The sequence below is a fragment of the Otolemur garnettii genome, unplaced genomic scaffold, assembly GCF_000181295.1.
Source record: "Otolemur garnettii isolate 467f Iridium unplaced genomic scaffold, OtoGar3 scaffold00155, whole genome shotgun sequence".
In the NCBI taxonomy this organism is placed as follows: domain Eukaryota; kingdom Metazoa; phylum Chordata; class Mammalia; order Primates; family Galagidae; genus Otolemur; species Otolemur garnettii.
In genome coordinates this window covers 1,050,655-1,072,884 of record NW_003852550.1, presented here as the reverse complement: position 1 = coordinate 1,072,884, position 22,230 = coordinate 1,050,655, and the positions used below count along the sequence as shown (strand labels likewise).

General features: G+C 37.3%; 1 protein-coding gene across 1 annotated transcript in view; it reads right to left on the bottom strand.

Annotated features, from left to right (window-relative positions):
* Nucleotides 1-6,803: 6,803 nt before the first annotated feature.
* Nucleotides 6,804-22,230, bottom strand: part of PIH1D3 (PIH1 domain containing 3) — a 28,547-nt gene continuing 13,120 nt past the window's right edge. The window contains exons 5-6 of the mRNA XM_003799724.1: nt 11,921-12,006; nt 6,804-6,933 (exon numbers count right to left, since the gene is read on the bottom strand). Coding sequence (XP_003799772.1) covers nt 6,804-6,933; nt 11,921-12,006 — 216 coding nt within the window. The remainder of the gene's footprint in view (nt 6,934-11,920; nt 12,007-22,230) is intronic.

Here is a 22,230-nt window from a genome sequence, read left to right as displayed (position 1 = left end):
AAAAACAACACCATTTCTTTGTGGGCAAGGGACTTGAACAGAAGCTTCTCTGAGGAAGATAGGTGCACAGCCTACAGACATATGAAAAAATGCTCATCATCTTTAATCATCAGAGAAATGCAAATCAAAACCACTTAGAGATATCATCTAACCCCAGTAAGACCAGCCCACATAACAAAATTCCAAAACTACAAATGTCAGTGTGGATGTGGAGAGAAGGGAACACTTCTGCACTGCTGGTAGGAATGCAAGCCAGTATGTCCTTTTTGAAAAGAAGTTTGGGGAATACTCAAGGAACTAAAAGGAGACCTACCCTTTGATCCTGCAATTCCTCTACTAGGTATATACCCAGATGATCAAAAATCATTTTACAACAAAGACATTTGCACTAGAATGGTTATTGCAGCCCAATTCATAATTGCCAGGTCATGGAAGCAGCCCATATGCCCATCAATCCATGAATGGATTAATAAATTGTGGTATGTGTATACCATAGAATACTATGCAGCCATGAAAAAAAGATGGAGACTTTACATTTTTTATGTTTACCTGGATGGAGCTGGAACATACTCTTCTCAGTAAAGTATCTCAAGAATGGAAAAAAAAATCCAATGTACTCAATACTATTATGAAACCAATATATAATCACCTACACATTCATACAAATGATAAAACACAATTACAGTCCAGAAAGAAGGAGGGAAGAGGAGGAAGAGGGGATGGGAGAGGAGGGGGAAGGTCAGGAGGAGGGAGGGTATTTGGTGGAACCTCACCTAATGTGCACAATGGAAAAATACATGTTACAGCTATTAAGAGTAGAATACAAATGTCTTAACACAACAAATAAGTGAGGCAAAGGTTAAGTTAACCAGTTTGATGTAAGCATTCCAAATTGTATATCAAATCAGTACATTTTATCCCATAAATGCAATAATGTACACAGTTATGATTTAATTTTAAAAAGAACCATTAAAAAAAAAAACCAAGAGTGGCCAATATAAGTGGCCAATAAATCTATGGAGAATTATTCACCCTCACTTGTAAGTGAAGGAACAGAATTTGTAAAAATATGTTATTTTTTCTTATTAAATTGGAAATTATAAGAAACGATTATGATATTCAGAGTTTCTTAGGGTATAGACAAATGTGTTCTAGGGTGAGCCTTTCAGCAGGCAATTTGGCTAAATTTATGAAAATATTTTTAAATGTGCATATGTTGCAGTTTCATTTCTAAGACATTAACCTAAAAATAATGTGTTAACAAAGAAAATGTACAGTAATGTTCATATTAGTAATATTCAAAATTAGAAATAGTCAATTCATTATTATTGGATATTTAGAGTTAGTATATTGTTTTATATACATATATATGAATGACAGCATGCTATGAAACCATTAAAAATCATTTTAGCAGACACTTTTCTGTGCCATCCAGATAATCCAGATCTGCTTCAAGATAGGACTTACTCTCCCAGCTACTGGTAGGGCTGCTGGCAGACAGCTCTTTGCTGTCAGCCCTCTCTGGGAACTGCTCTTAGCTGACGAAAGCGATCCACCCTACATTTATGATCCTTTCCAGGTGCAGCTTGTAACAAATGACCAATCAAGGCAAGGGTAGGAAGTCTCAGCCCCCTTACTCCAACTGGGGACAATTCTGGAAGGTTATTCCAGGTTCATAGCTCCCTGTGTGATCTGCTAAGGCTTTGTTGTGACCACATTATAGCCTATCCTCTCTCTTTGTCTGATCTTGCTTCCTTTCCTTCCTCCCACAGGTGTTGATCCCCAGAGCACTCCCCAATACACTTTCTGCCTGACTTGGAGTCTATTTTCTAGGAATTTAAATCTACAATAATCACATTGAAAAATGTTCATTAATATGGGAAGATATTTGAAATATATTGCTAAATTAAGAATGCAGATCATCCATTTCTTTCCCCCAATATGGCCAACTTCATTTACTAAAAACCCCTTTGATATGAACTTCTACAATCACAAAGTAAAATATACAGGGTGTCCATAAAGTTCGTGTGCAAATTACTATGTTAAAGTATTTTAAATTGAACTGGAACTTTATGTCCACCCTGTACAAAAATTCTTTTAATTGCATAGTTGAACCCCAAAGAAATAAAGGAAAACTCCCAGATGTCAAAAAATGAGAAAACTGAAAACCAGAGGGGTGATTTTATCAGTGGTTGCTCTTGTAAGGGAGCTCCAATTTTTAACAACCACAGGGACAGAAGATGAGGTTTTGGGCCCAAGGGTCCTATGATAAAGCTGAATGGGCCCCTGAAAGGACTGTACCTTCCATAAAAGGTTAGACTAGGAAAAAATCTGCCTCATGACAGAGAGAAAGAGCAAAGAATCTTAACTTGTTTCTGTCTAAGCACTAGGTGGAAGAAAAAAGTTCCTCTGAAAATTAAAGCACAGGCCTGTAACTCAAGTATGGTGTAGGTTTTAATTTATACTACCTGCATGGCTTGGGAATTTTTACTCTGGCAAAAGCACAGGTAAAATTGTTTTTAAGGGATGTTCCCACAATATCAACCGTAAGTGATTTTCACAGAATTTTTTAAAAGCTCTATTAAAGAAATTATCACAATAAAAAACTACAGGAGTAAATTTCCTGTTGTGAATGCGCATCAGTGGACGTAGTCACCAGTAAGATTAGAATCTTGAGATTACTGAACTAGAGAGAAGATTTGAGAAAATGACCCAGGATTAAGAACAAAAAGAGATGGGAAATATGATAGAGGCTAAAAGACATGGAGGATAGAATGAATGGTTCAACCTTTATCCAAGAGGAGTTCCAGAAGAAAAATAGAGAAAATGGGAGAAAGGCAATACTCAAGGAGATAATGGAGGAGAACTTTCCAGAATTGATGAAAGGCTTAAGAAGTACAAGTGTTAAGTAAAATTAAAAAAAAAAATAGATCCTGAACTAAACATATTATAGTCAAATTGCCAAAAACCAAAGAGAAAAGTCTTTAAAACTGCCAGACAAAAGTGAAAGATTACCTACCAAGGAACAACAATGGGACAGACAACAGACTTTGAAATTACAATAGTATAGGCCGGCCAGAACACAGGTAAATAATATCTTCCAAGTTCTAAGGGAAAATATCTGTCAACCTAGATTTCTAACCCCAGCTAAATTATTATTCAAGTTTATGGGGACAATGCTATGAAGCAAACAGCAGTGTACAAATGAATTAAATGCTTTTCTGAGTGGAAAGAAAACCTCACTGATGGAGAGATCAGGGCAGCCAGTAACGAGCAGAACTGATGAATACATTGCAAAAATTCATCAAATTGTACATCAAAATCATCAGCTGACTGTGAGAAGCATAGCAGACCAAATAATAGATAGAGAAATAGGAAAATTCTCTATCTTTCCTGATAGAGAAACAGGAAAATCTTAACTGAAAATCTTGGCATGAGAAAGGTGTGTCCAAAAACAGTCCCAAGGAAGCTCACCAACGCACACTGTGAGGGTGTTTTTAGCCGGTAACAAATAACTATGTTGGAAAACCCTCCCTACTCACCTGATCTGGCCCCCAATGACTTTTTTCGTTACCCAAAGATAAAGGAAATATTGAAAAGAAGGCATTTTGACGACATTCAGGACATCAAGGGTAACATGACAGCAGCTCTGATGGCCATTCCAGAGAGTTCCAAAATTGCTTTGAAGTGTGGACTAGGTGCTGGTGTTGGGGCATAGCTTCCCCAGGTGTGTCCTTCAGAGTTGACTATAGTGATATTCAGAAATCAAGTATGTAGCACTTTTTCCAGGATGAGTTCACCAACTTAATCGTCTGACCTTGTAGTTTAAAACAGATATTTATGTGTTTATGTCTTCATTATGTGTCTCCCTTGTGACACTGTCGGTTCCGTGAGGGCAGGGACCACATCTGCTTTGCTTATGACTATATCCCCAGTACCTAACACAGTGTCAAGCATGTGGTTAAATGTTCAGTGATTTGTTGAAATATAAATGAGTGAATGAATGAATGAATGAATGAATCCCTACAAAACTACTGGAGATGATGGAATAAAAACAACAAGGTAAAGAAGTTCACGAAGGAGAAACATGTAGGCTATGCTATGATACAATTGTGGCTCAGCTTCCAGTTTTCCTGGTTATGGCTAAGATTCATTAATAAATGCTGACAAGATAATTTTTCTTTTAAACTCTTTTCTACATTTGCTTTAGTGGACTATTCCCCTTTAAATGAAGAAAGCCCTGTGAATTGGCTTAAAAACAAAACAAAATAATCACTGTAGTCGTTACTTCTGAGGCCAAGGACAGTAAAGTAGGATGATTTCTAGATAGATATAAATCACTGGATCACATTTCATTGTTCTTAAAGCTCTGGTTCATTATATAATTGATACAGCACCACATAACCAAAGACCAATTTAAGTTGGCCTGGATATGCTTTATCTTCTCTTCCAGGGACAACTTGTGCATATTCAGCCAGCTTGAGTAATAATGGTGTTTGTAATTAGGGCCGGAACATAGGAAAAAGAGATACATTTTCCACTGACTCATCCTTACTCTCTAGAGAAGAAAAAACTGTTACTGTGATGGTTAATTTTAGGTGTCAGATTAATTAGATTAAGGAATACCTAGAGTTGGTAAAGCATTACTTTGGGGTGTGTCTGTGAGGGTGTTTCCAGAGGAGATGATCGTGTGAGTCTGAACGGAATAGGGATGGAATAGGTGGGGAAGATCTGTCATTGATGTGGGCAGGTACTGTCTACTCTGCTGGGGTTTCTGAGAGAACAAAAACAGAGAAAAGCTGATCATGTTGATCTACCTGCTGAAACTGGGGTACACTCTTCCTCCCCGGTCCTTGGACAACTCCTCCAGACTCCCCAGCCTTTGGACGCTAGGATGGACAGTGGCACCCTCCATTCCTCTACCACTCATTTTCAGGCCTTTGGCTTTGGACAGAAAGATACATCATTGGCTTGTGTGGTTCTGAGACCTTTGAACTGGAACTGAGGCACACTACTTGCATCCCAGGGCCCCAGCTTGCAGATAGCCTGTCGCAGAAATTCTTGGCCTCCATAATCATGTGAGCCAATCCCCTTGATAAATCTCCCTCATATATCTCTCTATGTATACCGTATTGATTGTTTTTCAGGATCCCTGCCAAATATAGGTATTGCATAGATTTGCCCCAGAGTTTAAACTTTAGGGTATATTCTCAAGTTTTTAAAATACAGCATTTTAAATATATACTAAGAAAGCAAAGTAGGAACTTTTAGGTCCTGTAACATCATAGACTTAAATTCACAGACACTACCTTTCTTTAAGTTAATCCCACCTTCAACTCTTGCCCCCACAGAAGAAAGTTGTGGTAGTAATTTAAATGTTAAATTCACTGTAAGAGCTTAGTGTTTTAACACAACTACTATTTTCCAAAATGGTCTTTTCATTCTATTTGATCTAGTCACAAACTAGATGCTTGGTAGTTATATACATAATTATAAAAAGTATCTGCTTGGGCTTGGCACCTGTAGCTAAGTGGTTAGGGCATCAGCCACATAAACTGGAGCTGGCGGGTTTGAACCTGGCCCAGGCCTGCTAAACAACAATGACAACTACAACAAAAAAATAGCCAGGCAGGTACCTATAGTCCTAGCTACTTGGGAGGCTGAGGCAAGAGAATCTCTTAAGCCCAAGAGTTTGAGGTTGCTGTGAGCTGTGACACCACAGCACTGGACCAAGGGCATCATAGTGAGACTCTGTCTCAATAAGTAAATAAATAAAAAGTATCTGCTTGAATATTAATAGTTCACATAGAAGAGATGAACATTTTTTAGTTGCTTATCTCTTTTCAAAATTTACTCCGAGGTAACTGCACAGTTCTAAAATAATGTGCAAGGTCAAATCACACAAGCTTTAAAATATAATTTTTTCACAAATAATTCTGAAATCAACTTATGTAATATAGTTATAGAAAGAAGCAAGGGGCATTGGCACAATTCATAAAAGCAGCTATGTCCATTAAAAAGATAGGAAAATGAAAAAAAAAGATAGGAAAATGAAGGAGAATAGGATTTATCAATGTTTTACACTTTTCTTTATATCACTTTTGAATGTCAAGGATTTCACTTAACTAAATATAAGCACAGCACTGCTAATAATTATTAGTGCACATAAGAAAATTTTTAACCTAACTAGATGCAAGCATTGGAAGCCTGACTGAAGAAGCCAAATAATACTGTGTGCCCAAAAGTATTTCTTATTCAAGTAAACATGTGGCCAGTATGGTGCACAAAGCTTTGTCACCTGGATATTCCAGAATAATAGTGAGAGCCTAAACAGAGAACACTTCACATCCATCATTTGATCAAATCAATAAAAAGACAACTAAATAAACTTTTCTGGTGAGAATAATGACCAATTACTATGCAACTGGTTGCATTGTAGTGTAATTAATTAGCTTAAGTTCTTCAGACTACTGAAATAAGTGAACCAACCATTTCATAGTCATATTTCAGTTATGTAATTCATCATATAACAATCTGTCTAGTTAACCTGTAAATATTCTTTTGAGCTATCATCATAAAAATAAAGTAGCTCATTAGTATGAGAAAACAACATTTCTTAACAGAGTAATAGAAATGACCAGAATATCACTAGAATTGAATTTTTGCCCTTTCCAAAATGTATCAGAATAATAAACAGGATATAGAAAACATTAACCAATTTTTTCCAAGGCTTTTTAATTGCCGCCAATGCCACTTTACCCTTTTTGTAAAAGGGTACACTTTACCCTTTTACGCATGCAGTTTCAGAAAAAATTAATGAAATCCAACTCCCTTTTCATGGCTACGGTGACTTCGAGTGTCTCAGTCTCCAGGATATAAAATGCTTTGGCGCTGCGGCATTCCACAGGATGGGGAAGGGTCACCAACAGCTTCCTTAAACACATACACACAGAAACAAAAAAAAAAAAAATAAAGCTTAGGATTAGTTTCCTAGAGTGATATATCACTTTCAATAAGGCAATAGGATGCAACGCCTACCACTAGAATGTTAGAAACCAAAACCCCCACATATCTAGACAGTGTAAATACTTGATCAAAAATATGCCTAAATAACACAAATAGTAGACCAGTTTCTTGGCCTTAGAAATCCAATCATTTGTTTTGGATCCCTTCTTTTTTCCTAACTGACCTCATTTTGCATTGAATAAACCATATAGGCACAGAAATAGAATCTTATGTGTAGATGGAATGGGGCTGAAAATTGGAATGGTTCGAAAACACTTGTGCTAACACAGCTTTCAGCTGAGTCTCTACCACAGGTGTAGTTTTTCAAACTCTGGCCTGGAATGATTTCAACACCAGATCAATGGAAGTGTTTCTCTCTGCTTGCTTCTGATTCTTTATACTACACATTGACAAAAATTCTCTGTGATAGATTGTTAGGTTTATTTTGTGGTTTATGGCTCAGTTGCTGGATAGTTGTATGCTTTAGATGCATTGCTAGGATGAGACATCCATAATTCTGTCATAGTGGTATGAATCTGAATTATGCATGGGGTCAGCACATGCTGGTTTGGGAAGAAAATTAAATGCATGAAACACTTGTTACCTCACATTCTCAGTAGAGAAGGCCTGAGTATCTATAAAAGGTGGCCAGAAGGTTCTTTTAGAAAGTATCATATCCAAATCAGTAAAGGAATCTGAGTTTTTTGTTAGGGACACTTTATTGGGTACTTCAATAGAGAACTAGTACGTATTTGAAAACAAATGCCTTGAAAATCAATGCCCTCTTTAACTGATTTGCAAAAACCTAAGTTTAGGAAACTGGGCTCATTAAAAGTATTTATTACACATTTCTGGAACCTAAAGGAGAAATTTTCTGTGTCTCTTGTGGGGTAAGAGAAACCCCACCCTTCCACCCGAAGTAATTAAACCGGCATTGCATGCTAAAGTAGCCTGTAAAATTTGGCATCTCAAAAAAAAGTGAGTGCAAAAATGTTTAGAGTCCATTCTTTAAAGCTGTTTACAATATAGGTTGTACTAGAGTTAGATTTACTTTATCCTTTATTCTGTAAATGATAATATATTCACTTTAAGAAGAAAGCAAAGCTTAGTGTGGTAGTTTCATTGCACTAAAAGACAACTATAAATCAGCTGAAGAAGGAGTTCCAATGATAATGTGCACTTCTCTGTCCAGAGAGAAATAAATTCAAAAGAGACAGTTAGTGGCCATTGGAATGATCCATCTATCCCTGCATTTCTGTCTAGCTCTGAGTAGTATGGTTTCACATACTAAAATGTTGAACAATAGAACTGTGCAATTTATTTAGGCTCTTAGGAAAAGAGAAACATTTTGGTCTAGTCTGTTTCACTGTCTTGTCTGTATTGAGATTATATTTAAACAAAATAAAAATTCTAAAAATACTTATCCAAGTACAATTCACTAAAGGACAAAAGCATATCTTATCTTGGTGACCCCCTAGAGATCTAGCAGAAGACTTTAGAAATGGTGGTATGTGACTAAATACATGAATGAAAAGCAAGTGTCCAGGTCACCAAAAAATAACATTTGAATAATTGCCACAGATCAGTATTAGAAAATACGAAGAAATATTTAAACCCAATATCTTTGCCTTTGCAAAAGATAATGTATTTGCTTTTTAAGAAGAAACAGTCTAGGCCAGACGTCTTCAAACTATGGCCGGCGGGCCACATACAGCTGCCTAGGACATTTATCTGGCCCACCAGATGTTTTTGCCACCACTACCTGTCCTGCTTAGCAGCCCACTCATCCTGGGGCCCGCAGTCTGGCCCTCCAACCATCTGAGGGACAGTGAACTGGCCCCCTGTTTAAAATGTTTGAGGACCCCTGGCTAGGCACTGATCAGTTGCTCGTCCAGTGTTAATTTTCATTAGAAAATTTTTAAATGCAAATAATAATAAATGAAAGTTAAAAAATTATAGTGAATTCAAGTTTAGAGGCTTACATGCTTAAATTTATATTAGAAAGTTGATGTTGCTTGTAGGAGATTTAAATAAAGGAAAACCTGGTTCTGTGCATAGTCACATAATGCAGATTTCATTTTATGTAGTTAACGGAATTATTTGATTTACATATCTGGGTTAAAAATAGACATGTCCTTTTTAAGGTTTTCTGTAGGAAACATAACTATTTTCAAAGAAAATCTAGAAATAGCTACTGAGCTGTGATTCAACTATTTCACTTAGAAAGCTTTTTTTTAGGTATCAGTGTCTTTAAACATCAATCAACTCTCAATAAATCTGAATTAAAGAAGTACAGCAAAAGTGTTAATAATTTAAACCATCACTCAACCAAAGATTGGCTTGTATAGTTTTGTCTTTAGAATGTATTTTTTAAATTATGTTCAAAGTATTAATTTACGATATTCTTATAATTCGCTTAGAAAAATAATGAAACATCATATGAAGACTTAAGTCAGAAGATTCTGGGAAATTATCCAATTTCCTCCATCTTTCCTCCTGCCCATCTACTCCATGTTGGGAATCTACAGGCCAAAACAACCAGTTGGGGGAAAAATAAAGAACCGAGTAAATTTCTTTATTTCTTTTGGTTGTAAAATGCTAAATACCTGTGTTTTATTGATAATTCCAATGCAATTGACTACTATTTGACTGAAATCGCTGGTTAATTCAGTTAAAATAAATAAACTGCTCTGCCTTATACATACATGAAAAGAATGCCCTCTCTTAAATCTTCCTCAGACTGGATAAATACAGTTATAGGATGTCAAAGTTAGAAACTCAAGAAAGCAGGTGTGACCGTCAATAAGCTATAAAGAAAGACACATTGTGCTGATACTACAATTTTAGATGATAGCATGGCTCTAAAAGATGCTCAAGTATTTCAGAAAACATGATTAAAAATCTTAATGCTTTCTAATATGAAAGCAGTAGGTGATCTAATACAAGGTGGGGGGTAGGGGAATAAGGGAGCATGGAAAGGGGAGGGGGAAGGGGATGGGGGCTCACAGTGTATGGCACACTCCTGGGGGTGGGACACAATTATAAGAGGGACTTTACCTAACAAATGCAATCAGTGTAACCTGGTTCTTTGTACCCTCAATGAATCCCAAACAATAAAAAAATAAAAATAAAAATCTTAATGCTATCTTCTGTCTTCTATCTTAATTAAGAACATTTACCTTTCTGCACTGAGTATTTTATGTATAAGTATGCTGTGATCCAAATGGCCTAGTGCAGCTTGGGTTCTTTGTGGAAAAGTACCTCTGTGTGAGACTTTCATTTACTGGGTTCTGATAGATATCTGGAATGGCAGCATAGCCACAGCAGCTGCCTAATGATTGATGGAGATGGTGAGAAATGCTAGGAAACGGAAATTAACTCCATGGTGTGTAAATATATGTGTGCTTTAACAAGCATGCAAATATCATGGAAGATTGACTGTTCATTTAACCAACTTTCCTTGTAAAGGTTATGTAGAAGAGCAAATGCATATATGAAATTCAATGAAAAGGGTACAATACTCCTTGAAGTAAATAGCAGGAAAAGTGAATGCTATTTTTATAACGCGAGACAATTATTTTGTGGGAATATGTACGTTTTTGAAATGATGTAAATAATGAGAAAATATTTGATACATATTCATCTGTAGACCATTTTGGGTGAAATGCATCTACTATAGAAATCAAGATTAAGCTATGTATGCGCATTGGATTTTTACCCATAGGAATCTTTGGTAGGGGGAAATCTACTTTTTATTTTCTCGAAGCCTTAAGATCAACAAAGGCGAATTATAGGTACTGATAACGGAGGGAGGAAAATGTGCCAGCAACTGCCTGCTCCCCAGACCCAGTTTGAAATGTTCATGAGTTACAGATAAAAGAGTACTACATCAACCAGTGTGTGCTCACTGCTATACATCCAGATGAAAAGTGAAAGAAGCAGTGAGATAGTTAGATATTTGATCTAACACATGCCAGATTCCATTGATTCCCTCTTTCTAGAGTTAGTTTTGAGAGACAGGACTGATTTATCCATGTTGCCATAGAAACAGTTTATATCAAAATTTTGCTGTATGTGCTATATTTTTTGTAACATGATTTGAACCTATGTAACAACAAAACTATGCTTGAAAACATCAAAATGTTTAAATGAATTATTCCACGTTCTTCTGTACTGTTTTTAAATGTATTCACACAGTTTGAGAATCTAACAGAAAATCAGCTGCTAGAATTTTAAGTATTGCTGACAAGGCATTTTTGTGGATTTTCGAGTGGACACAAACAAATGTAACTTTAGGGTCCCATGACATACAAGAAGTTTAAAGACTGCTCTTATGCAATCAATGTACAAAAACAACATGCAAGACTTGTAATGTAAGGCCTTTTCACTTCTAGCTATTTTTCCTGACAGATACACAAACTATATTTATTAATTTTTATTATTTATTTCAGATTAACATGAAGGTACCAACAATCAGGTTACAATGTTTGCATTTGTTAGTTAAGGTCCCCGTTGTAGTTGTGTCCGGTACCTAGGAGATGTGCCATATACCCTTACATTGTACCCATTAGGTGGAAGCACACCGATGCCTACCCTCTCCTCCTCTCTCTTCCCCCCCCCCCACTTGAATTGAATTGAGTCACAAACTACATTTAAATGTCAAGGATTATGTTGTGTGGGTTATATATTAGCCCCCTCCAATAATATGGATGTAAAGTAGAAAAAAGCCTAACTATTTGCAAACATACTTGTGTTTATATTATGTAGACCAAACATCTGAATGGTTAACTAGATTTTTCACATCTCTTCAGACTTTAGGAGGTGATACAAATGAACTATGTATACTTTAAAAATAACATTGACTAAAGATTAATTAATATTATAATACATTATTCTAGTTCTAAGTTTTACTCACTTATTAGGAGTGCGAAGGTCAAAGACTGTTTCCTGGATATCAATTTTAATTTCAGAAGGGTTTGTATTTGGTAGTTTAATTTTAACCTGAAAGAGAAAGTGAGAAGAAAAATACTATTACCTTGGAGAATAGTTAATTTGAAGAGTGTAAGAATATACGTGGAATGGAGAACTAATATTTAAGTGACAACTATGTTCCAAGCTATGCCCTATCTTTATATCAATCTTGAGAAGCAGGGACTATTTGTCTTATTTTAAAGATAGAGAGAAACTGTAACAGAGAAATTTAATGAGTGTATCAAAGGCAACCATCTGTAATTTGACTAAGGCTTAGCTAACTCCAGAGTTATATAGAAAGACTTTGGTTATTTGCCTGTAACCTTCACTGACTGAAGGTGCATACAAGTGTACCTGCTAAAGTTGGGGACCTTGGACCACTTTTATATCAGTGGGCAATGTATATAAAAAATGTTTAGTTCCCACATTGGGTGTGGGTTGGTAATGCCATCTTGTAGTCTCTTAGAATAAACTCCCACATCATAGCTCCTAGGGAGGTATAGGAGTCCAGAAAGAGTCTTGTTGTGTTGCTATCATAACAAGAGAATTAATAATATGACTCCCCCCAAAAAAGGACTATTTATTGAATCTTTAGTAAGATTTCACTCAGAAATCTCGCATCTCAATTACCACATGACCCAGCACCTCCACTCCTGGATATACCAAGAACACTGAGAATAAGTGTTCAAACAAAAACATGGACACTGTGTTTGGGTTTGTGGTAGCATTATTCATAATAGCTAAAATGTGTGGGCAACCCAAATGCGTATCAACTGCTGAGCGGATAAACAAAATGGGGCATATCCATATCATGAAATATTATTCTGTCATATAAAAGAATAAAAACCTAAAAACGTTATGGTAAGTGAAAGAAGCCAGGCACAAAAAGCCACATATTCTAGTATTCTACTTATATGAAAAGTCCACAATATGCAAATCAATAGAGACAAAAAGCAGATTGGTGGTTGCTAGGGCCTGGGGAGACAGAGAAAAGGGGAGTAACTGCTTAATGTGTATGAATTATATATTGGAAATGGTTGCACAACATTGCGAATATACTAAATTTCACTAATGATAAATGTTATAGTATGTATATTTTTACCACAACAGTCTCATCTCTCAGTCTAATTTATATTATTTCTTTTCTGATGGAAGTTGATGAGATCTACATATACAAGATGACACGGTTTATGGTTCCCAACCATAAAGAAACAAAGAAGATGCAACCTAAAGTTCAGGTAAATTATGAAGCCTACTCTAAAATGAGCTAGAAGACTTGAAATATTAGACAGCTGGTGATTTCATGGCTGGAATGGCCAGAACAAAAGCAGCAAGTTATGAGGAAAATGCATATCAAATAAATAATGGGAAATTACTTTTAAGAAGCTTAAAATAGGCAATTATGTTTTTGCAATATAACATATGTGGAACAATACATGTCTGTGAATTATATTTGACTGGATTAAATCTGTATATAAACAAAGATTTGTAATAGAGCTGTAGAAGTGCTACTATCTAAATAATTCCTATGATTAATATTTTTACTTAACCAATAATTACCTCCTAATTTATAGGTTGAAAACCCAGATCTCCTTAATTAGAGAGGCTTTAAGTGAGAGAAACAGAACATTTCTCAAAGAGGTAGTTATAGGTGCTCTGCCTCAGCAAATGAGTATCTATTGAACAAAGAAAGCCCCACTTTTACTGTAATAATATTCAAGTCTTTTTTTTTTTTTTTTTTTTTGAGACTTTTCCCCCAGGGGGGAATCCCGACCAACCACACCTCATAATAACTTTAAAGTCTTAGACTCAAGTGATTCTCTTGCCTCCGCCTCCCAAGTAGCTGGGACCACAGGCGCCTGCCACAATGCCTGGCTATTTTTTGGTTGCAGCCATCATTGTTGTTTGGTGGGCCCAGGCTGGATTCGAACCCACCACCTTGGGTGTATGTGGCTGGCGCCTTAGCCACTTGAGCCACAGGCGCCGAGCCAATATTCAAGTCTTAGAGCCAAGTTGAGATATTCTTTTCTGTTTTGTTTTGTTTTGTTTTTTAACTCACCACTGTACTAATGAGGTACTAATGAGGAGGGAAGACGTGGTCTTTAACATCTCGTGTTGATTCAAGTCACATGGACCAAGGAGTGTTCTTTAGTCTGAAATGTTTAGATCTTTCAAGGTAAAATCTTATTTTTGCAGAGTTAAAATGATAATTGAAAGAGAAAAAAATTATGACATGCACAATTTAGATATAATTTTTGGGCAGAACTTTGAAGTGGTTCTTAAAATCATTTGCTGTTCTAGTGAAGGATAATTCAGGAACAACTCACTAATTTTTCCTCTTAAGAAAATTAAAATTGTATACTAAAATGGTTTCAGAGAAAGGACAAATTAGGTAGAATGGTATACACTAATATCTGTCAAGATAGAAGATTCAATGAGAAATCTTAACAGAAAAACATCTCCTGAAGCATGAATCAGACTTCTTTAGCAATACTTTCAATGACTACCTGGAAAATAAACATGGCTATTAATTGACCTCTAACTGAGTGTGCTCAAGACCTAACTTGTTAAATATTAGTAGATACAGGATGATGTAACTGACCAAACAAAGGTATTGATGTTCCCCTCTTTACATAGGTTGCAACTTGAATTCATTTCAAAGAATGAATTATTATTGTTTGGGATTCATTGAGGGTACAAAGAATTAGGTTACACTGACTGTGGTTGTTAGGTAAAGTCCCTCTTGTAATTGTGTCCCACCCCCAAGAGGCATACCATACACTGTGACCCCCTCCTCCCACTTCCCCTCTTTCTGCTCCCTCATCCCCTTATCCTCCCTTGTATTAGTTCATCTACTGCCTTCATATTAGAATTGAGTACATTGGATTCTTGCTTCTCTATTCTTGTGATGTTTTACTAAAAAGAATGTGTTCCACTTCCATCCAGGTTAATACAAAAGATTAAAGTTTCCATCATTTTAAATGCCTGAATAGTATTCCACAGTATACATATACCACAGCTTGTTAATCCATTCCTGGGTTGGTGGGAATTTAGGTTGTTTCCACATTTGGGTGATTGTAAATTAAGCTGCGATAAACAGTCTAGTGCAAATGTCCTTATGATAAAAGGATTGTTTTTTCTTCTGAGTACATGCCCAGTAATGGGATTGCAGGATCAAATGGGAAGTCTAATTTGAGTTCTTTGAGGGTTCTCTATACTTCCTTCCAAAAAGGTTGCATTAGTTTGCAGTCCCACCAGCAGTGCAAAAGTGTTGCCTTCTCTCCACATCCATGCCAGTATCTGCAGCTTTGAGGCTGTAATGTGGGCTATTCTTACTGGGGTTAGGTGATATATCTCAGGGTGGTTTTGATTCACATTTCTCTGATGATCGGGGAGGAGGACATATGGCAGAAGGAGGGAGGGCATGAGGTGGGATCTCACCTAATGTGCACATTGTGAGGGTGTATAACATGCCCCTTGGTGAGGGGCTCTCCTACAAAGGGAACTTTACCCTGGAAGTGAGAACAATGTAACCTAAATATTTTATCCTTGTATTAATTTGAATAAAGTTTTAAAAAAGAAATAATGTACAATATTCACTATTATTATATCATATGGTTCTGGAGATACTAACTGATGCAATTTAAAAAGAAATGGGAAGTAAAAATATTGGAAAGGAGGAGATAAAATTATCATTATCTGAGGGAAGAGTATTCCGGGTGGAATGAATAGCAAGGAATTAGGAAATAACTTGGTGTGTTGAAAGAGCAGAAAGAAGGCCAAGGTAAACAGAACATAACAAACAAGGAAGAAAATATGTCACTGGACAAAACTGTAGAAGTAAGGGTTAGATCATACAGAGCCCCATAGGTTCAGATTGGGAGTTTGTATTTTGTTCTAAGTGCAACAGGAAGCCATTGAGGGTTCTAAGGAAAAAAGAGACATGATCTGATTTACTTTGGAGATGATCTCTTATACTCTCTGTGGAAAGGCTGTAGGGAAGCAAGAGTCAAAGCAGGGAGATGAGTCAGAAGAGAATCAGTAGAGACAAAAGTGGTTTGTAACGTGATAGCAATTGTGGTGGTAATGAAAATTAGATAAAGGTAGAATATATTTTTAAGACACAGCCAGTAAGACTTGCTAATAGATTAAATATGAGGGATAAAGGAAAGAGGAATGAGAGGTCATTTAGGTTTTAACTTGAGCAAAACTGAATGCATGTTGTTGCCATGAGGAAGATACGTGAGAAAGAGGTTTGGGGGAAACAATTAAGAGTTCTCTTGGCTCGGCACCCGTAGCTCAGTGAGTAGGGCACCGGCCACACACCAAGGCTGTGGGGTTAGAGCCCGACCCGGGCCTGCTTAGCAACTATGACAACTGCAACAAAAAATAGCCAGGCATTGTGATGAGAGCCTGTAGTCCCAGCTACTGAGGCTGAGGGAAGACAATGGCTTAAGCCCGAGAGTTTGAGGTTGCTGTGAGCTGTGACACCACAGCACTCTACCAAGGGTGACATAGTGAGTCTCAAAAAGAAAAAAAGAGTTCTGTTCTAGATATTAGGTTTGAGTTGCCTTTTAAACAAATAAGAGGTGCCAAGTAAGTAGCTGGTTACGTGAATCTCTAAAGCTTTGGGGAGAGATCAGGACTAGAGAGAGAAATGGTATTTAAAGCTGTGGGACTAGGTGGAAAGAGGATAGAGAAAAAAGACACAGGTCAAAGCTCCAGAGAACTTAAAGGGAGTACCAATGATTTGGGAGAAAAGGCGAGGAGAAATGCTCAGTAATTTTGGAAGAAAACCAGGAGAGAGTAGGGTCATTAAAATAAAAAAGAAACCATGTTTCATGAAGGAGGAAGAAGCCAAGAGGCTGGAACCCCACTGAGTAGTCTCCTTCATGTCTTCCATTTCCATTTTTCTAAACAGTGTTTCTAAACTAGAGGGAAGCAATGGTAACATTTTTTTTTTGTATAAGACAATTCTTCATTCTTCAGGGCTGTCCCTCTTGTTTCAACCCTTTCCCTCTTGCTGCAACCCTTACTAAATGACAATAATATCCTATAATCATTGTATCAAGCAAAAATGTCTCCACACTTTCTAAAAGTCCCCCCAGGAGCCCATACCATGACTACTTTTTTACTGTTTATTAGTTCCAGTGACACACAGTAGGAACCAAATAAATATCATATGGATGGAACAATGTTTCCTTTTTATCAGCTGAAAAGCATACTTAAGTCTCTCCTATCCTCAAAAACTCCCATAAATCCTGCTTCCTCCTCAACCCCCACCTATCTCCTTGCTTTTCTCGCCTCTGCTAAACTTCCTCAAAGAACAATCTTTATTTGCTGCCTTCTCTTCCTCACGCCCTTCCTATTCACTTCTCAGCTTTCTTCAGTCCTGCATTGGCCGTGCTGCTGAAGCTGCTTTCTTCCAAAGATCACCCAAAACTTCTTAACTGACAATCAAAGAGTTCCCTCTGCGTGCTAATCTGCCTTTGCTTCTCTTCCAGCAGTAGATATATTATGCTTTCCCTCCCATCTCTGAATACTCTCCCCACTTTCCTCTTTTCTTTGGTGACCCCTTAAGTATTGGTCTTTTCCAAGGTCAATCTGTTGACTCTGCTCTCACGGAGTCAGAAGTTTTTGCCAGGTCCAGCTCAAGAATTCTCAACCAGGTGATTTAGATATAATAATGAAACTCCTCAAAATGACATCATCAAAATATAAAATTACCGATTTGTTAGCAAGTAATGTGTACAAGATATCCTTTGCCTTTATTCCATCTCTGATAGTAAGCCCATCTCAGACTCTCTTTCCAAACTCTCTCTCTCCCCAACCCTGACTCTCTCATTATGAGGGGCTTTTATTGTTAACTGTACTAATTTTAGTATTGTTTAAAATTTTAAACATTTATTACTTTCATAATCAGAAATATATTAAGTCTATACAATTAGATTAACTTTTAGGGAGAGATTTATTCCCCCTCCCACCACCACCATTATGAAGGTTTCTTACTATATTAACTACAAATGTATGTATATTACTGAGAGAACTATTAGAAATTTAGTCGAAGGTTTACTTTTTTGCTTGGAACTAATAATAAAGAATCACATTACAGCTCCAATATCCTTCTCCCTGCCACATGGTCTGATATATAAACAATCAAACAAGTTTAGCATCATCAGGAACCCTACTAAAAATACCCCCAAATACAAAAACAAGTGTCCATCCTCTATAATTTTAAGTGGAAAGGAAAATCCATTTTATTACAAATCTGTCAAATCTATTCATTAAAAAAAATGAATATAACTGTTTTGGCCTTAAGAGAAAAGAGAAATCAGGATTTGAAAAGCAAACCATTCCAGAAACAAGTGGATTCTTGGAGGATGAGCAGACATTTTGCTCAGAATGATTGATAGCCCTTTCTGAGATAAATACATGTGATAAACATGTGGCTCCTGGTTGTGTCTGCCAGATGGTGACTGACGTCTATCCCATCCCTGATTTCGACTCCATTCTCAGTGAGATTTAGGGATGAGGGGAGGCTCATTACCCACGGAGGAGATGACAATGAAAAAAATACAGGCTTAGTGACTCGTTTTTTAGGTCACATCAGAATGTCCTCTTATCAATACAGATCCATTAAAGTAGGACACAAAAATATTATGCATCCATTCTAGCTCTGACAGCATCAAGCTATCTGCAAGCTGTTTTCCTCCCTCCTTTAAAAAACATGGGTAATTTGGCAGAATGCCAACATCTTTGGCTAGCCCCACAACTTTCCCATTTTAGATATAGTCTGCTGTCCAACACCCATGAGTGAAAATGGGAATCCACTGACCTATTTCCCCAAGGCACCACCCCATTTCCTGCCCCAAATAGGTCTATAGAGAAACTGCACTATCTTCCTTACGTATCTTTAATGACTGGAACCCAAGAGGTCCGGTACTTCAATCAGTCCTATTCTCAGGAGTAGTCAGGTTTCCATTGTTTCCTACCTTGTTTCTATGACAAATTTTTTACTTCTCCCATCATCTTTGTTGGTATCTCTGAAGCCATGCCACAATCCAGCCTCATTTCACTGATCTATTTCTTTGATTTTCAATACCTGGCTTAAAACTTTACAATGCTGCTGTTTCAACTCTGTCTCTGATTCTTGACCCCATCCCAAGGGGTCAACCTATTCTATCCCCAGTTAGCCACATTCTGCAAGTTTCATAGAATTCGTCTCAACCTACTTGTGTGCACATACAGAGACATACACTACTTGAAATCAGTTCTACTTCATTCTAATCCTGATGCAAAGCCAGCAATCTGTGGTGGTATAGTGTTACTCCTGCAGAGAGCAAACACCATCAACTCTGAAAATCAACATCTCTAGCCCTTTCTTCCTCTTGTGTTCTCTATAGATTTGCCTTTCTAACAGCCTACTGGACACTTCCTACAATATTTCCTACTGGAATTTCCAACCCAATATAACCAAAACTTAATTCTCTTTCTCTTAGAACTCCTCTGTATTCTTCCTGTTGCATTCCATACCCCATCCCTGAAGCATGCAAACAAAACCATGCTTTGATTGCTTACTCTCATTCCAAAAGTAATAAATGGAAATTGTAGAAACTATGGAAAAGTCATATGAGAAAAGAAAGTTTACCATTCACAGCTGTATCTTGATTACTGCTGTCACCATTCACCCTAGTCACCTAAGCTAGAAATCTGGCTATTTCTCTCTTACAAATCCCATCTGACCACTTTCCAAGTCCTATCACTATTACCTCCAAAATGTTTACTGAAGTCATTGTTTTTCTCTCTATCCCCACTGCCTTAGTCCACGGTCTTACTTCTCTTATCTAGACAAGTACAATTGCCTGCCTGATTTTCCTACCTCCTACCACAATCACCACCAAATTCAATCTTCACAACACCAGTAGAGTGGTTCTGAATTATGCATCCAATCATTTTACTCACTTGCTTTAAAACATTTACTAACTCTAATGCCCATAAAATAAAGTCCAACTTTCCTGATATCTTAGTCTGCTTGGGCTTCCATAGCAAAATATTATACCACAAACTAGGCACTTTAATTAACAGAAAAAATTTTCTCACAGTTCTGGAGGCTAGAAGTCTGAGAGCAGGGTGCCAGTGTGGTTGGGTTTCAGTGAGGGGCTTAGATTTCCTCTTTTTCGCACTCATATCACTTTGCATATACTTTTATCAATTTCGCATGGCCTGGATTCAAATCTGCCAAGTTCTAAATGTGTGTCCTTCAACAAGTTATTTGTTTAAGCTTCAATAACCGCATCTGTAAAATGGGGGTCCTAATAGCACCTATTTCATACAGTTGGTGTGGGGATTAATGAGTTGATGGGTGTAAAGTTCTTAGATAAATGTTTGGCATATAATAAGCATTATATAAATTGTTTGCTATTGATATTACTATTATGCCATAGTAAGTGAAACAATAAAGACAAAAATGTTTATTTATAGAATGAAAATGTAGGGAAATAGGAAATAGTTCCACTATGGCACTCCAGTGACCTTGTAGTAGTCACATAGGCCACGTAGGCAAACTTAAACTACAGTGAGATCTTGGTCTTGGCAGAACATTCTGTGATCCTCCCCGGACATGGGAGATAAGTAGTCTTGTAGCTGCCTCAATACTGTTTCTTATCTTTTCTACCTTGAAGGAGGCTGCCATGAAGCAGTTTCACATCCTACTCCCTGATTCCGGTAAGGCACAGGACTCTCCACCTCCCTCCCCTTGGGAACAGATGCAAACTATAAAACAGCTAGCTGCAGTCTAGAGTTGGTTCTTCATCAACAGAGCACCCCACTGCTTGTAGAGCCTGTCATCTGGCCCATTTGGTTCAATATCTTCCTGTGGGTAAAGAAATACAGTGATCTGACACCATACGGATCCTGCTGTTGCTGTCTGTGTAAGTAACAAACTCTATCATTTGGGGGTCAATGTTTCCTTATCTGATGAATCCATGAAAGTCTGCAAGCTCACGTAGTAGCTGCCTCTGCATTACTGCTTCTGCACTGCTTAATATCTTAACAGTAAGCTCCTTGAGAGAAGAAGAACTTTGTCTATTTTGTTCAACATTGTGTGTCCAGTATCTGGCATAGTAAGTGTTCAATAAGTATTTGTTGAACTAAAAAAATTATAGCAAACACTGAAACATGTATTCAAAGCTATATAGTCAAGGATGTATATCAAACCCATTAGAGTGGGAGCTTTGTTGGGAGGGATGGATACTACAGCTAGAGGATGAAAGAGACAAAACAAAATAAAACAAAGCAACATAGGGATCCTCTACTCATGAGGTTTAAAGAAACGCGCATACAAGGTTGGTCAATTAAGTTCCCAAACTCATTCTAGAAAAAGTGCTGCATACCTCATTGCTGAGTATCACTATGGTCATCAGGTAGACAATGGGAGTACTTTAAAGGTGACCCTTTAAAGTGATAGGCAGCAATGAGGTATGTAGCACTTTTTTTAGGATGAGTTTGTGAACTTAATTGCCTGACCTCATATGTTACCTAGGAAGAAGAAGCCCTCTACCTTTCTTATTCTTCTTCCATTAATTTCTACGAGTACTCGATACCTTGTAAGCCTGACCTTAGTTTCTCAACTGTAATATAAGAAGGAGAGATTAGATTAGCATCTTTCAAACTGTTGACCAAGCAACCCTAGTCATTTTCCTGAGAGCTGCTTCATGAGTGGTAGTACCTCTTTAATTAAGGCAGTGGTACTTTTATGTGTTTTATATGTTGGGATTTCTTATAGAATTTTGTTTGAAGAAAAATCTGGATAGCTAAAAACAAAACAAAACAAACCCATAAATCACTGGCTTAGGGAAACTTGGGAGTAAACAGCAGAGGATAATAATAGGGCAGGCAGAATGTGAATAATGGGGCTCTTTGGGCTTGGGGTTAGAAGGAAAGTTTGATGAAGATATACATATTCTTGGCTCAGCACCCGTAGCACAGTGGTTACAGGGTCAGCCACATACACCGAGGCTGGTGGGTTTGAAACCAGCCAGGGCCAACTGCAACAAAAAAATAGCCAGGCATTGTGGCAGGCACCTATAGTCCCAGCTACTGGGAGGCTGAGGCAAGAAAATCACTTAAGCCCAGGAGTTTGAGGTTGCTGTGAGCTGTGATGCCACAGCACTCTACCAAGGGTGACATACTGAGACTCTGTCTCAAAAGAAACAAAACAAAAGATATATCTATATTCTGGGTGGTGCCTGTGGC